Source organism: Tursiops truncatus, chromosome 2 (assembly GCF_011762595.2).
Source record: "Tursiops truncatus isolate mTurTru1 chromosome 2, mTurTru1.mat.Y, whole genome shotgun sequence".
NCBI classification, from domain to species: Eukaryota; Metazoa; Chordata; class Mammalia; order Artiodactyla; family Delphinidae; genus Tursiops; species Tursiops truncatus.
Window position 1 is genome coordinate 45,581,403 of NC_047035.1, and position 19,828 is coordinate 45,601,230.

The following is a 19,828-nucleotide window of genomic DNA, read 5'->3' on the forward strand; positions in this document are numbered from 1 at the left end:
TCCCTGAAGTTCATCAGGGTCCATGGATTCAGGTTAAAGAGGACTGTCCTAAAGGACCCCTTACTGTCTAAATTAAAAACCAAATTTGTCCAAAAATGGAACAAAATAGTTGAAATTGAGATTATCTTGAAAAATACAGGATATGTGATAATCATTTACATTTAGCTACTTCCCAAAGGCCTGGAAGTAGCTAATGATCAACCAAATAATATCAGAATAAATTTTAATCTTACCAGCCAACACTAAAGGTGGGCAGAGGGGGGAAGAGAGAAGAAATATTATTTCAGAAAATCTAAACTAAGAAAACCTATTGCAATTCAGCACAAAATCCTAGAATAAAAAGAAAATAATAGGCAGAAATCACTAGCAAGTCTTGTTTAGTGAAAGAAGCTCCATTATTTTCTACATACCAAACTCATAGCCAGCAAAGATAACATTGTGCTGTGAAATTTTAAAACCTGGCTTGTAGTCTACTCTCTCTCTTTGCAAAGGTGCTCTCTTTGACTTTCCTCAAAAAGCAGCTTTGGACATGTTCAGACAATTGGGCAAAAGAGAAATTTATGTAGAATTTGACCTGGGGAACTCTGCGGATAATTTCACTAAGATGTAAGCTCCCAAGGACAGGGACCCTTAATCTGCCTGGTTTACCACTGCTGCCCAGAATTTTACTCAAAAAAATGTTTGTTGAATTTGAATGAATGATGTATTCTAAATGAGACAGCCGGAATCTGGAAAACAGAGTGAGAATGTAACATCCACCTCTACTGTACAAGCACCTCAATTGGATGGCTATAGCCTGTTGGATCCAACAAAGTATTAGTGGCAAGATGAAGCCTCAGAAAACAAAACTGCTATTTGTTAAAGGGATACCATTATTTTCTAAAGAGTTAGGTAACTCTTTAGAGTTAGGTAATTAACTTGCTGAAGATCCATCTGGCAAACTACTGAAAAAATCAGGTTCATTTCATTGCAGATGTATCTGAAGAAAAAATTCAACCACACTTATTAGCTATGAATAGTAAGGTAAATTGGCTCACCTCAGGAGCACTGAGCTTGACAACAAGATGTGAAGAGAGTACAGAAGAAAGTCAGTAAGAATGTATGAGAGGAAAGAAGTTAATTATCTGGTCACTTTTAGATCTACTGAAGAAAACCTCCCCTATTAACCCCACCACAGATATTCTTATGAGCTTCATTGAGCTGCTCAGACCACTAGGCCTTAGATCACTCTCTAGTCCCTAGCTTCAGCTGCTTGCTTTAAATGAAATACAAATGAGGTGACTGGGTTTTTCTAATAAACAAATTAATTCTTTCCATAAACAAAAATATTGTCATATTATAAATATTAATAGGAATATTTGGAAGGTCATCAAAGATACCAAGTAAGCCCCACAAACCAGTGAATAATACTCAAATGTAGGGCTTCCCTGGTGGCGCAGTGGTTAAGAATCCGCCTGCCAATGCAGGGGACATGGGTTCGAGCCCTGGTCCGGGAAGATCCCACATGCCGCAGAGCAACTAAACCCGTGAGCCACAACTACTGAGCCTGTGCTCTAGAACCTGCGAGCCACAGCTACTGAAGCCCACGCACCTAGAGCCTGTGCTCTGCAACAAGCCACCGCAATGTAATGAAGAGTAGCCCCCGCTCGCCACAACTAGAGAAAGCCCATGCACAGCAACGAAGACCAATGCAGCCAAAAAATAAATAAATAATAAATAAATAAAAACAAAACAAACAAAAAAACACTCAAATGTAAAACGTGGCAGTTATGAAATAGGACTAAAAAACTCAACAAAATCAGATCATCTTCCAAGCCTCCCTTCTACAGTTTTACAAAAAAACTGCACAATTTTGAAACCAAGGTCTTCAATAAGTAATACCGAAGTTAACTATACTAAGCAGACATATTTTAAGCACTCTAAGGTAATTTCCTAACTAGGTGAACTACATGGGTCTTAAGTCATTCTGAAGTTATCAGCTACCCAATATAACATATCGCACATCTCAACACCAAATCATGCACTATATTTTAACCACTGCTACAAAGTCAGAGAGAGAATACTAATTCAAATAAATATTTATTCAAAATAAAATACACTTAAAGCCATTAAATGCCTTAAATTTTATTTCCCGACAGGTTTTGATTCAAAATAAATAGCAGGAATGATAGAAATAGACATCACCATTTTCCAACTTTATTGAATTAATGGATCTAGGCAATGATCATCAGTAGCTGCTAACATCACAAAACTGAAACACAACCCAACATTACATGCTCCTGATGGGGGGGGGGCGGGAAAGACACTTAAAAAAAAAAATCTATTCTAATCTGGTTAATCCTTTAGAGCCAGTCTCAGAGGAAATGTAGAAGACAGCAATATGCTAAAAACTTGAGGAATACAAAATAGCAAAATCTAGATTGAGGGGAAACTATAGAACAAAATAAGACTGGTTTCTTCAAGCAAATTCCAAGATGGGAGGGGGGCTGGGGGGAGAAAGAAAGAAGAGGGGAGCCTATACATTAAGATATTTAACCAACCAATCAACAAAATATGTGGATCCTCAAACAGACATACCATAAAAATTAACATATATGTATGTATGTATGTATTTTTAAGTCCTCATCCCTTAGATATACATCCTAAAATCTTTTTAGCTTAAATGATATGATGTCTTCAAAACAAGATGGGGGAGAAGAGGAGATTCAGAGTAGAAATCAAGCAAGATTGCATGAGGTGATAAACTGTTGAAGCTGGGCAATGGCAAAGTGGGGTTTTATCATTCTAGCTCTGTATTTTTGTTACACAACTAAATTTTCTCATAATCAAGAGGAGAAATAAATAAATGGAAGCATTTGGAAACAATGGATGAATGAGCCCAGAAATGTTAATTATGCACACACAGGTGGAGCTGCATACCATCTGATCTGGAGTGAGAAACTGTGGAATTCACAGGTTCCCTGGGTAGGGCAGCTCTGCAGGGATCATTGTTAAGTCCATCCCCACTAAGCCCCAGGCTGTCTGATGCAGCACTCCTTCCTGGTTCAGACCCAGGGCACCAACCAACATAAGTTCTTCTTGCCCTACTCCACACCCTTTACTGAAAACTGAACAGGAAATAAACCAGAAGGCACAAAAAAGATAAGAAAAGGGAGACAAACACACAGGCAGTCAAATAAAAAAGAACTGAAAGACAACAGTGGTCAAGGCCAATCAACCCATTAATTAAACAAATATGGCTTTCAATCCCTCATGCTGTAACCTAAATGAGCAGCCTAATTAATACCTGACTCTGCCTTGCATAAGTGCACTTAACTTCCACAACTTTAAAGATAAACATAAATTAAATATTTAAATAAATACATAGGGAATTTTACTATTTAGAGACATCTTACTGCAAATTCTTTTACAACAATAGTCGCCCCACATTCACTCATGGGGCAGGGGAAATGATAGTATTAATATTAAAATGTTATTATTAATAATGTAGCCATTGATATTTATTGAGTATTTAAGCTGTATACTATTCTAAAGAACTTGATTATGTATGTATATGTATTAGTTTCATCTTCAGGACAATTCTATGAGATACATAAAATTATCATTATTATTTATTATTCCCATTTCACAAATGTGGAAGCTGACCAACTAAGTGTAATGAATACTACGTGCTGGGTCTTTTGTGGCCATGTGATGCAGCATGTGGGATCTTAGTTCCCCAACCAGGAATCGAACCCGTGCCCCCTGCAGTGGAAGCGTGGAGCCCTAACCACCGGACAGCCAGGGAATTCCCACTAGGTCATTTTTAAAATGTGCTTCATAGTATTTTAAACGAGGCCATGTGTGTGTATACAAACACATACTATATAACAATTAATCGAAGAGTCAAATGATTTGTCCAGAAGTCACTAAATCAGCTGTACAGAGGTTCCTAATTATAAGTACAGTATATTTATAACTGTCACAGACCAAAGTCACTTCAAGTTCATGTTAATAGAAATGTTTCTCTTTGCCCAGGAAATGGTCAAAGACCTGAAGATAACCGAACACAGATCCAAGCTGAACAAAAAGCCAAAGGAAAAGCATTACAATACCATCAACTCCTTAAAGGCAATTCCCTGTCTGACATTTTATAAATACCCCATTGGATCAAGCACGGAACGCTTTACACACAGGAAGAGCTTCATGAAAAGTAAATGCCAGAACTATTCTACAGTAGCATCCTCGTCTCCCACATCTTCATCAATCTGAACTCCAAATAAAGGGGGAAATAATGTTAAGGAGCTCCTGAAAACACCTGCCGTTCAGGGTCATACAGGGTTATTAATGGACCCACCTAACTTGCTAGTTTGACAAGGCAACCTGCCCCCCTAGGGGAACCATTTCAAAAGCTCAGTTCCCCCAAATCCCACCCCACCTCCCACAAGGAAAACTGTTCCACATGACCTCCTTGTTTCTCTACAAAGCCTCAACATCCTCTCAGTCATCTAAGGTTGATAACTCAGCCCAGTGGTTCTCAATCTTCTTGGACCCTAGATCCTTTTCAGAATCTGAGAAAACGTCTGAGTTCTCTGGCCCAGAAAAATGCCAGAGTACGCACATGAACAATTTTGGACAGAATTTTGGGGAAAACTCAGTGCTTATGATTAATAGCTCCTGCCTCCTCCTACTTTTTCCTTCACCTTCACAGTAGCCATTTGACCTTTCTTCCCTACCTATCAACATCTTCCACCAGGGAAGCCTAAGAGTGACAAAGATGTTAACATCTTTGTCACTCTTTACCTACAGGAACTACTGAAACCCAACTGGGCCCTTCCCTGCCCAGGTCTCATCCACAGCCCCACCCACACCCATCAATGGTTACTATAAGCCTTGCTTGAATTTCCAGAACTACTCTCTTGGGAGACTTACCATGGTCTATCTTGTCTTCATCTCCCCTACTATACTGTATGCTCCTGAAAGGTAAGAATACTCTTACTCCTTTCTGTATCTCTCACAGAGCATGCAGCAAAGTGCCTTGCACATGGCAAGGGTTTTCTAAGCATGAATGTCAAACCTAAGGATTTAGAAGAAACCAGCCAATCAGCAAGAACCTCTTAAACGGAACATTATGAGTGTCTGACTAATCAATGCTTGGGCAGCCCAGGAAGTTGATGCGATTAAGCAACTCCACCCACCATTTCCTGATCTAGCACCCTGCTCTCTCAGAGACGGGAGGTTCATAAATAAGGTGGAGACACAGAGACTCTCGGGCGCCACTTTTCTGCAAAGCAAAAAGTAGTTTGGCTTGAGCAGCAGCTTTTCTCCAGCACTCTAGTTACCTAAAACATTCCTATGCAACATCAGATTTTAAAGAAAATCCTACTCTCAGCCATGCGCAAACACACAGAGCCACAATACTTAATACTGTCACTTTAACTAGAATAAAAACAACTTTCATTTTTTTCACACCAGACTAATGGAAAGCAATTAAAAAAAAAAAAACTTTCATGTTACTAATAACCTCCAGGACAGAACAATCTAGATATGCAGGCATTCAGCTATGAGTTAGGCAACCTCCTTCTCATTTTCAAAGCCCCAAACCACATCCTTTAAATACTAAAATACATAGACACTAAGTCCCAACAAGAAACACTGCAAAGTCTCCCCATGACTCTTTACTATATTAAACACAGCTGTCTAAGGTCATGTTTACATATAGATTAAGAAAAAAAAAAAGCCAAACCAACATGAGCATTAACAAAATGTATAATAAACAGCATTAACAAAATGTATAATGTATAATAAATGTATAATAAATTTCCAAACTAGAAAAGAAGAAGACACCAAGAAATTTTTAAAACTTCCATCTGTAAAGTATATAAAAACATAAATAATGTCCTATTATCATGTTTTGGTAATTTCTGTGTAAGTTTTTATATATATAAAGTTTACATGTGTGTGTGTGTGTATTATGTATGTGTGTGTGTGTATATATATATATATATATATATATATATATATATATATATATATCACAATGCTTTAATTACTTCAATAGAAAACCCTAACTTCCCTGGTTCTAAATTAGTTATAAAGCATGCAGAGTTCACACCCAGAACCTTTAGGTACTTCAACTGTTAACAAACCAAACCACAAAGGAAAAACTGACACCCAAGATCAGATTTATAATAGATGCAAAACTACACACAGCAAGCAAAGCCAAACATGGTGAGAGTTAGAAATGATACAAAACTCCCTCCCCAAAAATTTCTAGTAATAAGCTTATTCCTCTTTCCTACTGCCCAATCTTATATAAAAGATTATTAGCACAAATAAAGTAATAGAAATCCTAATTCACAAACTGCTTGAATTTGTGACACATGGGTCCAACTCTTGCTTTCCATCCTCAAAGCAGGATCCTACTCCCTAGGCAAGATGGCCCTGTAGCTAACAAACATAGCCCACTGGAAAAAGAAAACAAACATCTTCCCTAAACATAACAGCACCTGAGCTGTAAGGAATGTTTTGTATCTACAAAGCACTTTTACAAACATCTCACTTGGTCCTCTTTCTGTTCCTCAGCGCATCTGCATCTTGGGGTCTTTGTACCAGCTGCTCCTTCTTTCTCCCCAATCCCTGCATGCCCACCTATCACCTTGTGGCCCTCACGTCACCACAAACTTCATATTCCTCAGTGTTTTTGTAGTTCACAGCCTGCAACCACTGTGCTGAAAAAGGAGATAAAAGCCCAGAAACTGAAACTTGCTCAAGACCACAGTAGTGATGTAGTCATTACTTCAGAGGTCAACATTTTCTGACACACTAAAAATTTTAAACGCACATTTTAAGTTATAAAAGATTTAAATAAAGAGGTTCACCAAGTCCTCCTTATGAAAACATTATACAATATGTTTTATTTCAGGAACTGACATTCAGTCTCATCTTGTATTAAACACTTCCCTCCCAGTTTTAAAAAGCATAGTAAAAGACAATCTGAGAAAGAGCTTTGTATCTGAAAAATCTTCTACAGTGATTAGCAAAGAACTAAAAATTACCCAGGGGCAAACCAGAAGCTAACCTGCATTACCTGGGAACTTATGGAGAGGTGATAGTGCTAGACCCAGGTTCCCATATAAATAGACCCTTTAAATCAGTCTATTCAGTGTTGCACATAACAATGCCCTCATGGAGAGTAACACTAACTGTAATTCTTACTTCTACTGAGTGGAATGTTTAGGTGAGAAAAATATTAAACACCAAAGCATAATCATATAGGATATTCTTCAGTTCCTGAATTCACTTAGAAAATAATTATTTAATACCTACAGATATGCTCCCATGTGCTTGAAACCCTAATTTAATGAGGGCAAAATGAAAGCCAAACAATGTGAACAAAGGTTTCAGCAGCAGTTCAAATGGAGAAAAAGTTGAGAGTGAGTTATCACAGTCACATATCTTTAAAACACGACAAACCCATAAGAATCTGCAGATTGAATGTCAGCATTTATATTGCATGTACCAATTTAGTTTTTCAAACTTTACTCAAACTAACATCAAAATAATATTGAAGTATTGTATATATTATGTACCTATTTGCTCTTTAGTGTTGCCTAAGATCTAGAAGCATACAAGGTTTACTAGTTTTGTTCATTATATATTTAACTACATTATAATGTAATGTAAAAAAAATTATTTTTTTCTTTTTGGCTGCGCCATGCAGCTTGCGGGATCTTAGTTCCCTGACCAGGGATTGAACCCGGGCCCTCAGCAGTGGAAACGTGGAGTTCTAACCACTGGACCACCAGGGAATTCCCTACAAAACTTTCAATTCTACTCATATTGAAGGACCTCAATAAATTTCTTCCTTAGGATGGGATTCACATGTTCCTCAAATTTACAAAACACTGCTCCAAGACCTGAAGTTATTCAGTAAAAGAGAGGATGAGAGCCGCATAGGAAAAACTATTAATATATAAGTATATACTACAGTGATTTGATTAAAACTACAAAAAAGGTAGGCCCATCCTCATCCAGATTGGCAACACTGGTAGTTGCACTCAAACTGCTACCATCTGGAGGGACGTAAAGAGATCGGGCCCCTTACCTTTGGGAATTTTCACCAATCCTAAACCTTGGTGAATTTTCTCCCATTTCACAAGTATAAAACAATTTCTAGTCTCTAATTGAATGTTCAAGCAATTATTTCTCCTTTTATTCAAATCTCACAGTTTGACAGCTAAATTATTGAACAGATCTTTCATTCATTCACTTAATATTACTGAGCATCTATAGTAGATAGTACCAGGAACTTTTCCAGAAATTGGGGATACAGCAGTGGGCAAGTACAAAAATTCCCATTCTCATCAAACCTGTGTTCTAAGTGGGAGACAGATGAATAAAGCATATGATACATAAAGTTATCTATGGAGGGAAAGGGAAGCAAGAAGTATATGCATCATGTACTAATGATATATATAGGCATAAGATTTCAGAAAGCTATGTTTAGTCACTGTATCATGAAACAAAAATGTAATAAATAAAACCCATTAGAAAGAATATGAGTGCCCATTTACATGACAAATCCAGAAATGAGATGAGACTATCAGGATAACACACAGAAGCAAAATGGCACAAAAAGCAAGGTCTTTTTGGACACTGACTCTGATCCTGGTATGTGCTCAACCCATTCCTGAAATACTCTAAATAGATGTGAAACAAATTTTAGAAGAATATTTATGGAGACACACACAAAAATTAAGGAGAGATTGAGATAATACAGGGAAAGGAAGAATACCCAGGAATTAAGTTAAAAATAGGTAGATTATTCTGTAGGTCACTCACTGTTAGCCTAAGTGCACAGTATTTCCTCTGATTTCAATACTAAAAACTAATTTGGATAGAAAGAGAAAAGTGACATCATGGCTATCTGATGCCACTCAGCTCTAAATTTCTTTAATGGTTACAGAAAACACACAAATCAAAACTATAGATAAATGCCTTCCACAGGCTCTTATTTGGGAAGATGGGGAAGGGAAGGGAGGGTCATCAGTAGTTAGAGGAACAAAGAATAGGCTAATCAAGAGAAAATCCCCTTAAAATAGGCAAATTTTATTAGAAAAATCAAATTATTGTGAAATTTTTTTTTAAATCCCAAATGCCTTTTACAAAAAGTTACACAGGTATTTTAATTCTATCCCACCGTCACATGTCTACTCACATCCCACAAAGCCCAGAAACAAAGAAAATTCAGTGACTCTCCAAAACAATACTGAATAGAAAGAAACAGCGTTTCAAAAATTTCAAGAAACACAAAACTTGGTTAAATATACTTTAAGATCATGCAATTCTTTTATTTCATGCTCAAAACAAAAAACTGTGTGATATTTATGTGGTCTCCTGAATAGTACCTCCTTAGTGCTAGAATTATAAATCCTGAGAATCACAAAGGAATCATGAGATGACCACCTAGCCATAACTTCACACACTGATGGAGGACCAGAAACCCACCTTTATCACTGTGCTCTGAGCTGACAAGGCTCCCAAGGCTAGCTCATACTATAAATCAGTGTGTCAATTTATTAAGTCGTAATGGGGATCAAAATTCCAATTTCAGAAATTGGAATACCTGAGTCCTCCATTCATACTGTCCCCTCTTTCTGATATTAAACCAGGAGGTTTGGGTTATACATGAAAAAAACAAAGAAAGAAGAATCTAAGGAAGAATTCAACCAAGCTATAATCAGTTTCTATACACCACCCCGCACCGGCAAAGAGCTCACTCAACACTGAAAGATTCAGCCTCTTCCCCGACCCCTCTCTCTCCTAAAGGCTGGACAAACATGGCTTAAATTTTTGTTTTTAAGCTCCTCCTTAAGGCCTAATCAACTTCCATTTATTACATACTTTCTTCAGCTGATTAACTAAATGGATTTTAGCTTCCTAGGTGTTCCTACCCTTCTGAGTTTGAACTAGTTCCTTGACGGTTCTAAATCTCTCTAACTGCTCATTTGCTAGATTATGTTCCTTCTAAAGATGTCTGATTGCATCCAATACTACTCAACTCTCCCTAATTTTATGAGAGTCATCTTATCTCAAAGTTGAATAGCATACTAACTTGAAAGAGAAGAACCTACTTAACCATTCATTCTTGCCACAAATGTTACTCCATGGCATTAATTTGAACCATTTTTAAGGTTTAAGAATGGGATAATACATTAGAGAAAGAATGCAAAATATGCAAGAATTTTTGAAATAAACTGCTTTTTAAAGACATTTTGCACAAATACCCATCAGTCCTTTCCTGGCCCTCCAGGCAGTGGTTCTCTACCTTTCAGGACAGATTCTCTATCCCACCCTCCAAGAACTTCTAAATAAGTAAAATCAGCTCTGCTATACAGGATTGACTGATATACTGGGGAACAATTTGAGTAAAATATGAATTTCGTGTTTGCTTACGTAGGATTTCTTCTGTCAGAAACACTAGGTGCACATACAAAACTGCACTCAGTTGATCCCAGCAGCACAGGACACACACATGCACACAACTCAAACATCTTTTTTAAAACTTTAAAAAAACACACGTCAAGCACATGCACCATCTGTAATGTTTTCCTGGAAATCTGAAAATAACCTGCAGCAACCCAAGTTGGCTATGATGCCTCAGGGCACCTCAAACAGTTTGGAAACTGGCACCTTAAGTGCCCCACCCCCAGTCTAACATTTCTAAAAATAACCTACACAGTGCACAAAGTGGCCAGCTCCCAACCTCTCTCCAGGGCTCCGGGTTTGTAAACTGACTTTTCTAAATCTCCACTTGGATATCTAATAAGCATCTGAAACTCAAAACGTCCAAGACAAAATCCTGATTCCCTGTGCACGTTCCACAAACCACCCTTCCAAAATCTTACCCATTTTAGTAAACATCAATCCTATTTCCAATTGCTAAAGCCAAAAATCCTTGAATCATCCTTGACCCCCTTTTTCCTCTCACAACCACATCAGCAAATCCCATTGGCTCTACCTTCAAAATATAATCAAAATGCAACTACCGTTCACCACCTCCACTGCTACTACCCTGCTAAACCACTAGCATTTTTCACCTGCATGAGTCTCCTATTGGTCTCTCTCAATTCTACTCTTACTCCCCATATGGTCTACTCTCAAACTCAGCAGCCAGAGTGATCCTATAAGGAAAAAGGGAAATTCAACAATATCATCTTCAATGCCAAACCGTTCAATGGTTTCCCCTACGATGATACCCCACCATCTCTCATTCCTTACTTGTCTCTCCCCACTTTGCTTACTCTGTTCCAATGCGACTGGCCTTCTTGCTCTTTGTCAAACATGCAAAGCACAACCCCACCTCAGAGCCTTTACACTTGCTGTTGTTCCCTCTGCTTCTTCCCCCAGATATTTACCTGTGTCACTCTGACTTCTTCCACATTTTTGCTCAAATGTCATCTTCTCAAGAGACACTCCGTGACCATCCACATAAAGGAGTATTACTCCCCTGCATTCCCTATTCCCTTTACCCCTTCTTTACATTCTCTGCAGCACTTTCTCCTTCCCTCCTGACATGTCTATGCTGGTGCATCTTTCCTCTGCTAGAACATCAGCTCTAGGAAAAGACTTAATTTTGTTCACTGTTATATCTACCAGGCCCCAAACCATATGTTACAGACACTCAATACTGTTGAATAAAAATTATACCAATTGCTTTAGGATGTTTTACTTAATATCAAAATACTCCCCAGAGTTTGTATTATTGGGAGTTTTTCTATCCTGCATCTCAAACTCTCCTGTTTTCCTGATAATAATTAAACTTAGGCTTTTTTTGGTCATCATTATCCATACAGAAAATTATTTGGCTAGTCCACAATGAATTATACTTTGATTTTCCTAAGCTCTTTAATTCTATTCATAAGCTAAAAGATTAGATAAAATCAGGGGAGATGTTTCAGGTGGCAAGGCACTTCAAAATCTAACCACAGGACTTCCCTGGTGGCGCAGTGGTTAAGATTCTGCCTGCCAATGTAGGAGACACTGGTTCAAGCACTGGTCCGGGAAGATCCCACATGCCGCAGAGCAACTAAGCCCATGTGCCACAATTACTGAGCCTGCAATCTAGAGCCAGCGAGCCACAACTACTGAAGACCGTGCGCCTAGAGCCCGTGCTCTGCAACAACAGAAGCCACCACAATGAGAAGCCCGCCCACCTCAATGAAGAGTAGCCCCTGCTCACCGCAACTAAAGAAAAGCCTGTGTGCAGCAACTAAGACCCAATGCAGCCAAAAATAAAAATCTAACCACAACATGTTTAAACCAAAGATTACCTGTGGGCCCCACCTACACAATTTGGCCCAAAAATAAAAATCACTTTTTGGGGACTTCCCTGGTGGTCCAGTGGTTAAGACTCTGAGCTTCCACTGCAGGGGGTGTGGGTTCAATCACTGGTCAGGGAACTAAGATCCCGTATGCCACACGGTGTGGCCAAAAACTAGATAAATATCACTTTTAACCTTTGCCTCATTTGATTCTCTAGTCCCAGACCTCTACCAGTTATTTTCAATGTGGACTGGGGGTGGAGTGGGGTGGTCATATTAATGAGCCTTAATAGGAAGCTACTTGATCATCACCAGGTAGAAAGTAAAGCCCATCAGGATTTGTCTGGAGTCTTCGTAATGTGATGGAACCTCAACTCAGGGGATTTTAGATTTTACTTCCTCTCCTCTACAAACTATCTCAGTTGTATTTTGTGTATGCTGAGGGTATTTAGACACCCCCTTGAGCAGGCCTGCGGTCTAATCTATGAAAAGGTATTTGGATTGTCTTAGGTCCTTTTGAAAAGCAATGGAGTTGCCTCCTTGTTACTATGGTAATGAGGGCCCTAGGAACAGATGTAATTTCAAAGCATTCGGTAGCTTTGTTTTTTATCAGGAATAAGGTAGGAGGAGCAGCAGAAGCAATTATGGAGTGCATTTATAAACATGTAAAGAAGTGTGTTTCTTAACTCTGAATAACAAGATTTTAAATTGTTTAGTTTACAAGAAAAAAATGAAGGGAATAAGAGAACTGAAGAAAATAAACATGCTGCAGCGTATTCTAACACGTATAGCTCTACACCATCACTGAACCTGGCACTACAGATTTTCCAGAACAGAGGTTCTCAGATTGGTTTTCAGATTGGTCTGGATGGGAAGAAAAATCCATTGAAGTAACCAGGAAATCAACCAAAGCAAATAGTGGTACCAAGCCCAATGCTCCCAAAACATTAACAGTTTAAAGGAGAGATGCCACATCTCAATAAATTCTTAAAAGAAAATTCTTAAAAGAAAATAATATTCAGCATCTATTCCTGATTTTAAAAAGTTCTTAGCAAACTAGGGATAGAGTAAAACTTTACCTTAATGAAAGCACTCTCCCAGAAATTTATAGGAAATAGCATACACAACAGCAAAATATTAAAAATATTTCCTCTTAGAACCAAGAATAAAGATGCCAGCCATCATATTATAAAAAAAGATTAAAACATTGAGGGAAAAGACAAAAATCTGTCATTATTTGCAAACTATATGTTATGGGGCTTTCAAGTTAAACAATCAAATTAAAAACTATTTGGTTTAATAGTACAAAAACTTATCAAAGATCAAAATTAAAAACAAAACAAATCTTAAAAAGAATTACCACATGACCCAGCAATTCTACTAAGTATGTACCTAAAACAGGTACTTAAACAAATACTTGTATGGAAAAGTTTATAGCAGAGCTACTTAGAATAGCCAAAGGGGAAAACAACCCAGATTTCCACCAGTGGATGAATAGATAAATTGTGGCATATACATACAATGGATTATTATCTAGCCATAAAAAGGAATGAAGTACTGATATGTACTACAACATGGATGAACCTTGAACATATTAATGCTAAGTGAAAGACTCATAGGTCAGATAACAAGGTCACACATTACATGGTTTCATCTGTAGGAAATGTCCAGAATAGGCAAACCTATAGAGACAGAAAGTAGATTAGTGGTTGCCTAGGGTTGGTTGGCAGTGGGAGGGGAGAGAGCACAGAGAGATAGGAAATGACTGCTAATGGGCATAGAATTTCTTTTTGGAGTGATAAAATATCCCAGAGGAGCTTCCCTGGCAATCCAGTGGTTAGGAGTCAGCACTTTTGCTGCTGTGGCCCCAGGTTCAATCCCTAGTCAGGTAACTAAGATCCCACAAGCCACACAGAGCAGCCAAAAAAAAAGAAAGAAAGAAAGAAAGAAAATGTCCTAGAATTAGAGGTGATGGTTGCACAACTCTGTAACTACACTAAACACCAGTGAACCATACAGCTTAAAAAGGTGACTTTCCCTGGTGTCCAGTGGTTAGACTCCATGCTTCCACTGCAGGGGGTGAGGGTTTGATCCTTGGTTGGGAAACTAAGATCCTGCATGCCATGTGTCGCAGCCAAAAAAAAAAAAAATTGAAAGACAAAAAAGGTGAATCTTACAGTATGTGATTTACATCTAAATTTAAAAAGTGAATGGAAGAGAACAGTCAATAAGATTTGAGGTGGGAAAAACATAAAAACTCCAAAACATATGCTAAAACTATAGTAACCAAAACAGTATGGCAGTAGAGCAGAAACAGGTAAGGAGTTCAAGATAACAGCATCCTCAATATTGGAGATGCATAGTTAGTGGGAAAAGCAGAATGTTTGAATAAATTGAGAAAACCAAATATCTGAGTGAAAAGGTAGATGCCTACTATACCATAAAAACTTAAAAGTGCCATATTGAGTAAACTGTAAAATTCAATACTGTCAATTATGAGAATATGATTTTAAAATCTTAGTGGGAAGTAAATCCTTTCCTAAGCAAAAGACACAAAATATTGACATATCTGACTAAATACAAATTTTAAACATCTATTTGGGGAAAAGACACCATAAAGTTAAAAGACAAGCAAAAGACTGGGAGAATATTTGCAATATACACAAAGATTAATTTCCATGACATTAAACAGTTCACCCTAGCCAATGGGGAAGGAGCTGAGTGTCAATATTTTAGCATAATTCTACTGGTGTAAAACAAACAAAACTGAAAAGACTATATACAGTTTGCCAAATACATAGAAAGATATATAATGCCCAGCAAACTGGATATTTTGGAAGGTGAGTTAGGGACATGTTATTTTTTTCACATCTATTTTCAAACACTCTTTGAATTTCTGACTTTACAATATCAAAAATAATTTTAGAAGGAAAAAAGACTGAGAAGCAAAACTTCAAGGAGATGAGGGCCACTGAAGGATTTTTCAAAGAGAAGTAGGCTGGTTGGATTAGTTTTCTTGACAGATCCCTGGAGCAGCTTTACAAAGAAGGGCTATGAAAAGCACCAGTTTGGAAACAGGTATTGATTCATTTCTGTATTCAACAAATGCTGAACACCTACTGGGGCTCGGCACTGAGTTAAGCACTGGGACCAATTAGAAATGTTGCAAGTTGTCTCAGCAAAAGGTCAAGTATACTAGGTATACAATACTTTGGGGACTGGTACAAGGGACATAAGGCATCATTTTTAAGGCCTCTGTGGATAATATCCTTCTGATACTCCTTACCTTACAAGAGGACCAGATACTGCTAATAAGTATAATCCATTTTTTGACAACTTGAATAGAAAAAGCAAAAAGTCCATATCAGCCTGTTCCTGCAAGTCCTGTTTTCAAGATTCTTTGACTGTGTAAACCCCATGTCCTAAAAATCTTTGAACGAAGAAATTTCAAAGCCACCCTTGGTCATTTTCTCTGTATCCATTTTTTTTTTCATTCCTTGGTTTTGACAAAAGATGACCAAAAACAGGACACAATATTAATAGTTAACCCAAAGGAAAAACATTTTAGTGAATCATATTATAGATATTTTTAATTGTGATTTAATCTGCACTGGTTTCTTTTTACAGTTGACATGTTCCCATTTTTATCACACCCATCTGCTATTTCAACAGCAACCCAGTTTTAGCAAAAGTTAAAGACCATGACTATACATAAAAATTTTTTAAACTTTCTCATCTTAAAACTCATTTTTTAAAAGTGTCCACTAAGTGAAGGGAGGCAGGAAAAATAAAAAAAAACCTGCTGGTAACTTTGGCAAACAATTCACCCTACCACTTAGCTTAGGGGCATTTCAAAGATGTGAGAAGTGTGGCAGCAGCTCCACGTTATACCACTACGTTAGGGCTAACTGCTTTATCATCTAGGGCTGAGAAAAGGAGCTCCTCTGACGCTGCTGGTTAAGCAGGCAATCACTATCACCTAGACAAAGTCCACCGCCTGAATGAGCTTTTATTAAAGGTACCATAATGCTACCACAATTCTCCCCAAACCATACCAACAAGGTCCCTCATTTTTAGATTTCCTATTTCAAATGCATGCTGTGGGCAATGCCAAGGAAAATAGAGGTCAGTTTCTGAGGAAGAGATTATGGCAAGCATGACAGTTAGGACCTGCACACCCCAAAACAGTCCCAATTTCATAGTATTTTATTGTTTTCACATAAGATGCCTTGTTAATTAAATACGTTATTCAAAATGATTTAACAGTCGTACTCATGAAATATTTTTTTAATAAGAATAAAGTTCAGAGCTTCCCTGGTGGCGCAGTGGTTAAGAATCTGCCTGCCAATGCAGGGGACATGGGTTCGAGCCCTGGTCTGGGAAGATCCCACATGCCGTGGAGCAGCTAAGCCCGTGCACCAACTACTGAGCCTGTGCTCTAGAGCCTGTGAGCCACAACTACTGAAGCCCACGCGTCTAGAGCCCGTGCTCTGCGTCAAGAGAAGCCACCGCAATGAGAAGCCTGCGCACCGCAACTAAGAGTAAGTAGCTCCCGCTCGCCGCAACTAGAGAAAGCCCTAGCGCAGCAACAAAGACCCAACTCAGACAAAAAAACAGATAAATAAATGAATAAATAAATAAATTTATTTTTTAAAAAAAGAATAAAGTTCAAAGCCCAGAAAAAAAAGTCTTTTCAGACTCTCTGTAGAGAGCATATAATCATATGGAAAAAACCTGGCCTAATCCCCCTGAGCCATTTGAGAAAAAGAAGCATTTCTTCCCAGGCAGGAGATCACCAGAAATTACAACAGATTTAAAAAACAAAAACTAACAAATAACAACCAAAAAAAAAACCGCCCCAGCCATTAGCACATACAAAGTGCCTGACCTGTATCTCATAAACAGAGGGGGAAAAACTCTCTAATTAAAACACAAAAGATGGTGAGGGAAGGAGAAAAAACTGAAGACTGAAAAAAGGGGCAATAAGCAGCAGTTACCAGAAGCCATTTTAGTAGCAATATTTAACAAGTGGATATGGCTATACCCTCGGTCTTTAGAAATTATTACCATCTTCACAGCTTTGAACAAGAAGGTTCACCTGGACATCTAATATAATTTCACATGCACAGTGTCAAATATTTATTCCTTTTATATCCTGTCAGATATTTGTTCCTTTTAGCCACAACTGTCCTGAGCCTTAAAAATATATGTAAATAGATGCATTTCTCGACAGAGGAATCCAGGAGAAGTACCTGAGAGTCCCACATCCCCCTCCTGAGAGATTACAAGCAATTTCTTCCACTTCAGTTGCCACACTGGTATCCTAACACTTTTCTATTCTAGACTTAACCAAAAGGTAACCATCAATAGATAGACAAAGGGGACTTCCCTGGTGGCGCAGTGGTTAAGAATCCACCTGCCAGTGCAGGGGGCACGAGTTCGATCCCTGGTCTGGGAAGATCCCACATGCCGTGGAGCAACTAAGCCCGTGCGCCACAACTACTGAGCCTGCACTCTAGAGCCCGCGAGCCACAACTACTGAAGCCCACGCACCTAGAGCCCGTGCTCCGCAACAAGAGAAGCCACCAAAATGAGAGAAAGCCCGTGGGTAGCAATGAAGACCTAAGGCAACCATCCATCAATCAATCGACAAAGGAGAACTTAATGGACTATGAGGTGGCCTGGTGTGAAATTAAGGGTAATGAGAGTCTAACCAACCCAAACACATCAAATCTAATGGGGAAAGCAGGACACTGAATTTGAGCAAAATAAGTTAAGAATGGAGACAAGTCACAAGATTGGACGACTCACTAAATGAGTGAGCAATAAATGTCTGCTGCAGAGTGGATGAGGTGACCAGGTTGCCAGATCCAGCCACTTGGGCAACTGGAATGGCTACAGAATCTGAGACAGCTAGGTACTGTGGTTCCAATTCTCTGTAATACCAAAGTATGTGACCTGAAACTGCTCTGTATTTCCTTATGTCCCCACACATCCATACCAAAAACTAACAGCAGGTCATCTGGTTCAACATCTACTTACAGATGGTAACTTCTTCCTTTATGAAAATGAAAAGTATTCTAGAATCAGTAGAATTTTTTCCTGACTGCATTTATATATGATTTGCAAACCAACAGGAGACTGGCTAAGCCTACTGAGAACTCCCTTAAATTGTTGAATCTATTTACCTATTTTTTTCAAGAATTAGATCTGAGACTTCTGGGTAAGGATGGTGGACTAAACACATAGCTATTCACTGATCCTTCCCCAAACACCAAGGGATAATTTTTTTTTAAGATATAAACCCACAGAGATGAAGAGAACTGAAGATTACAGCCACAAATTTTTGAAAGCTGGAAAATAAATGATTAAAAGGTAAAGGACCCAAAGACCCAAGAAAACGAATCCTAAGGTAAGCTTCCGGGAATACTTCTCCAAAAGGCTCAGCAGGGATAAATGGGAAGAATTAACAGAAAATCTTTCTGAAATGCAATTCTCAGATTCCTTTTCACTCTCTCAGGCAGGCAGACAAATGCCCTTCCCTCACCCTTGCAAGACTGAAGGTAATCTAAGGAGGTTTATAAATAAACAGAGATTTGTATGGACTAGGAATCACCAGGTAAAGTGAAGGCAGTTTAAGTTAACATATGTACTAGATTCCAGTCCATAGTGTGTTGGTAAATAAACGTTTAACAACTGGCTGGGGTTTGGGGGGGCGGGAGGACAAGTGTAGTTATTTGCAATGTTTGCTGTTTACTAGTATAGCTGCTTCAAGCTACCAAATGATGTCACTGAATGCAGAGTTCAGAAGCGATGTCTATTACTACATGGTATTCCCACCATATAGACAGACGTACTCTCAAGAACATCCACAATAAAAGAAAAAAAAGTAATACAATACATAGAAAGTGGTGGGGTTTTAGTACTTATTAATTTTTAATATAACATTTAATTATAAATCCGCATAACCTTTAATAATTGTAGTATGTAGCAACTCACTCGCAAAGTTCCTGAAAATTTAACAATTGTCTCTGATGTGCTAGTACTAGTCACTGACCCCAGCTCCCTCCCCTCTATCAATACCTTTCCCAAAAGGCTGACAGCCAGGCCTTCACTTCCAGGCAGTGGAGATTAGAAGAGATGTCTCTGGGGAATTTGACCAGTGATTAGTCTACAAGGAAAAATATAGAGACACTGAAAAGTTCCCAAACTAAATTTGACCAGACAGATCATCCTACCTCAAAGCACACAATTGATAAGTCCTACTTGCATGTTCAGAGCTCACAGTCAGCTTCTTAGGATCCCACTCTTAAATATTAGCAAACAGCCAAGAGTTGTTAGACATCTCTAGTATGAAAAATAGAAACGGAAACAGAAAAAGAAAGCTGAGAGAGAGACTAGGGTCAGCTTCACAGGCACGTGACCTGGGCAGTCACATAGCACCCTGTACTTGGAAGAGCTCCATGTTAGGTTTGACGCTATGCTCTTGCTGTCTTGGAATGCTTTAATAATGTTAAACAAGG

At 38.4% G+C, this 19,828-nt stretch overlaps 1 protein-coding gene across 24 annotated transcripts in view; it reads right to left on the reverse strand.

Moving 5' to 3' along the window:
- The window catches only part of FBXO34 (F-box protein 34), a 93,724-nt gene that overhangs the window by 23,836 nt on the left and 50,060 nt on the right, over window positions 1-19,828 (reverse strand). For 4 of the 24 annotated variants that reach the window (XM_073800435.1, XM_033851112.2, XM_033851115.2 and 1 more), the window contains one exon: window positions 19,389-19,476. The exons of 17 other annotated variants lie outside the window; for them this stretch is intronic. Coding sequence is in view for 2 of the 7 variants with exons in the window: in XM_073800433.1 (XP_073656534.1) it covers window positions 6,542-6,624 (83 nt within the window). In the remaining 5 variants the exon portion in view is untranslated. Of the gene's footprint in view, window positions 1-4,911; window positions 5,609-6,541; window positions 6,711-19,388; window positions 19,477-19,828 lie in introns of those variants that run through there. 3 more of the 24 variants (XM_073800433.1, XM_073800432.1, XM_033851122.2) reach the window with 2 other exon arrangements.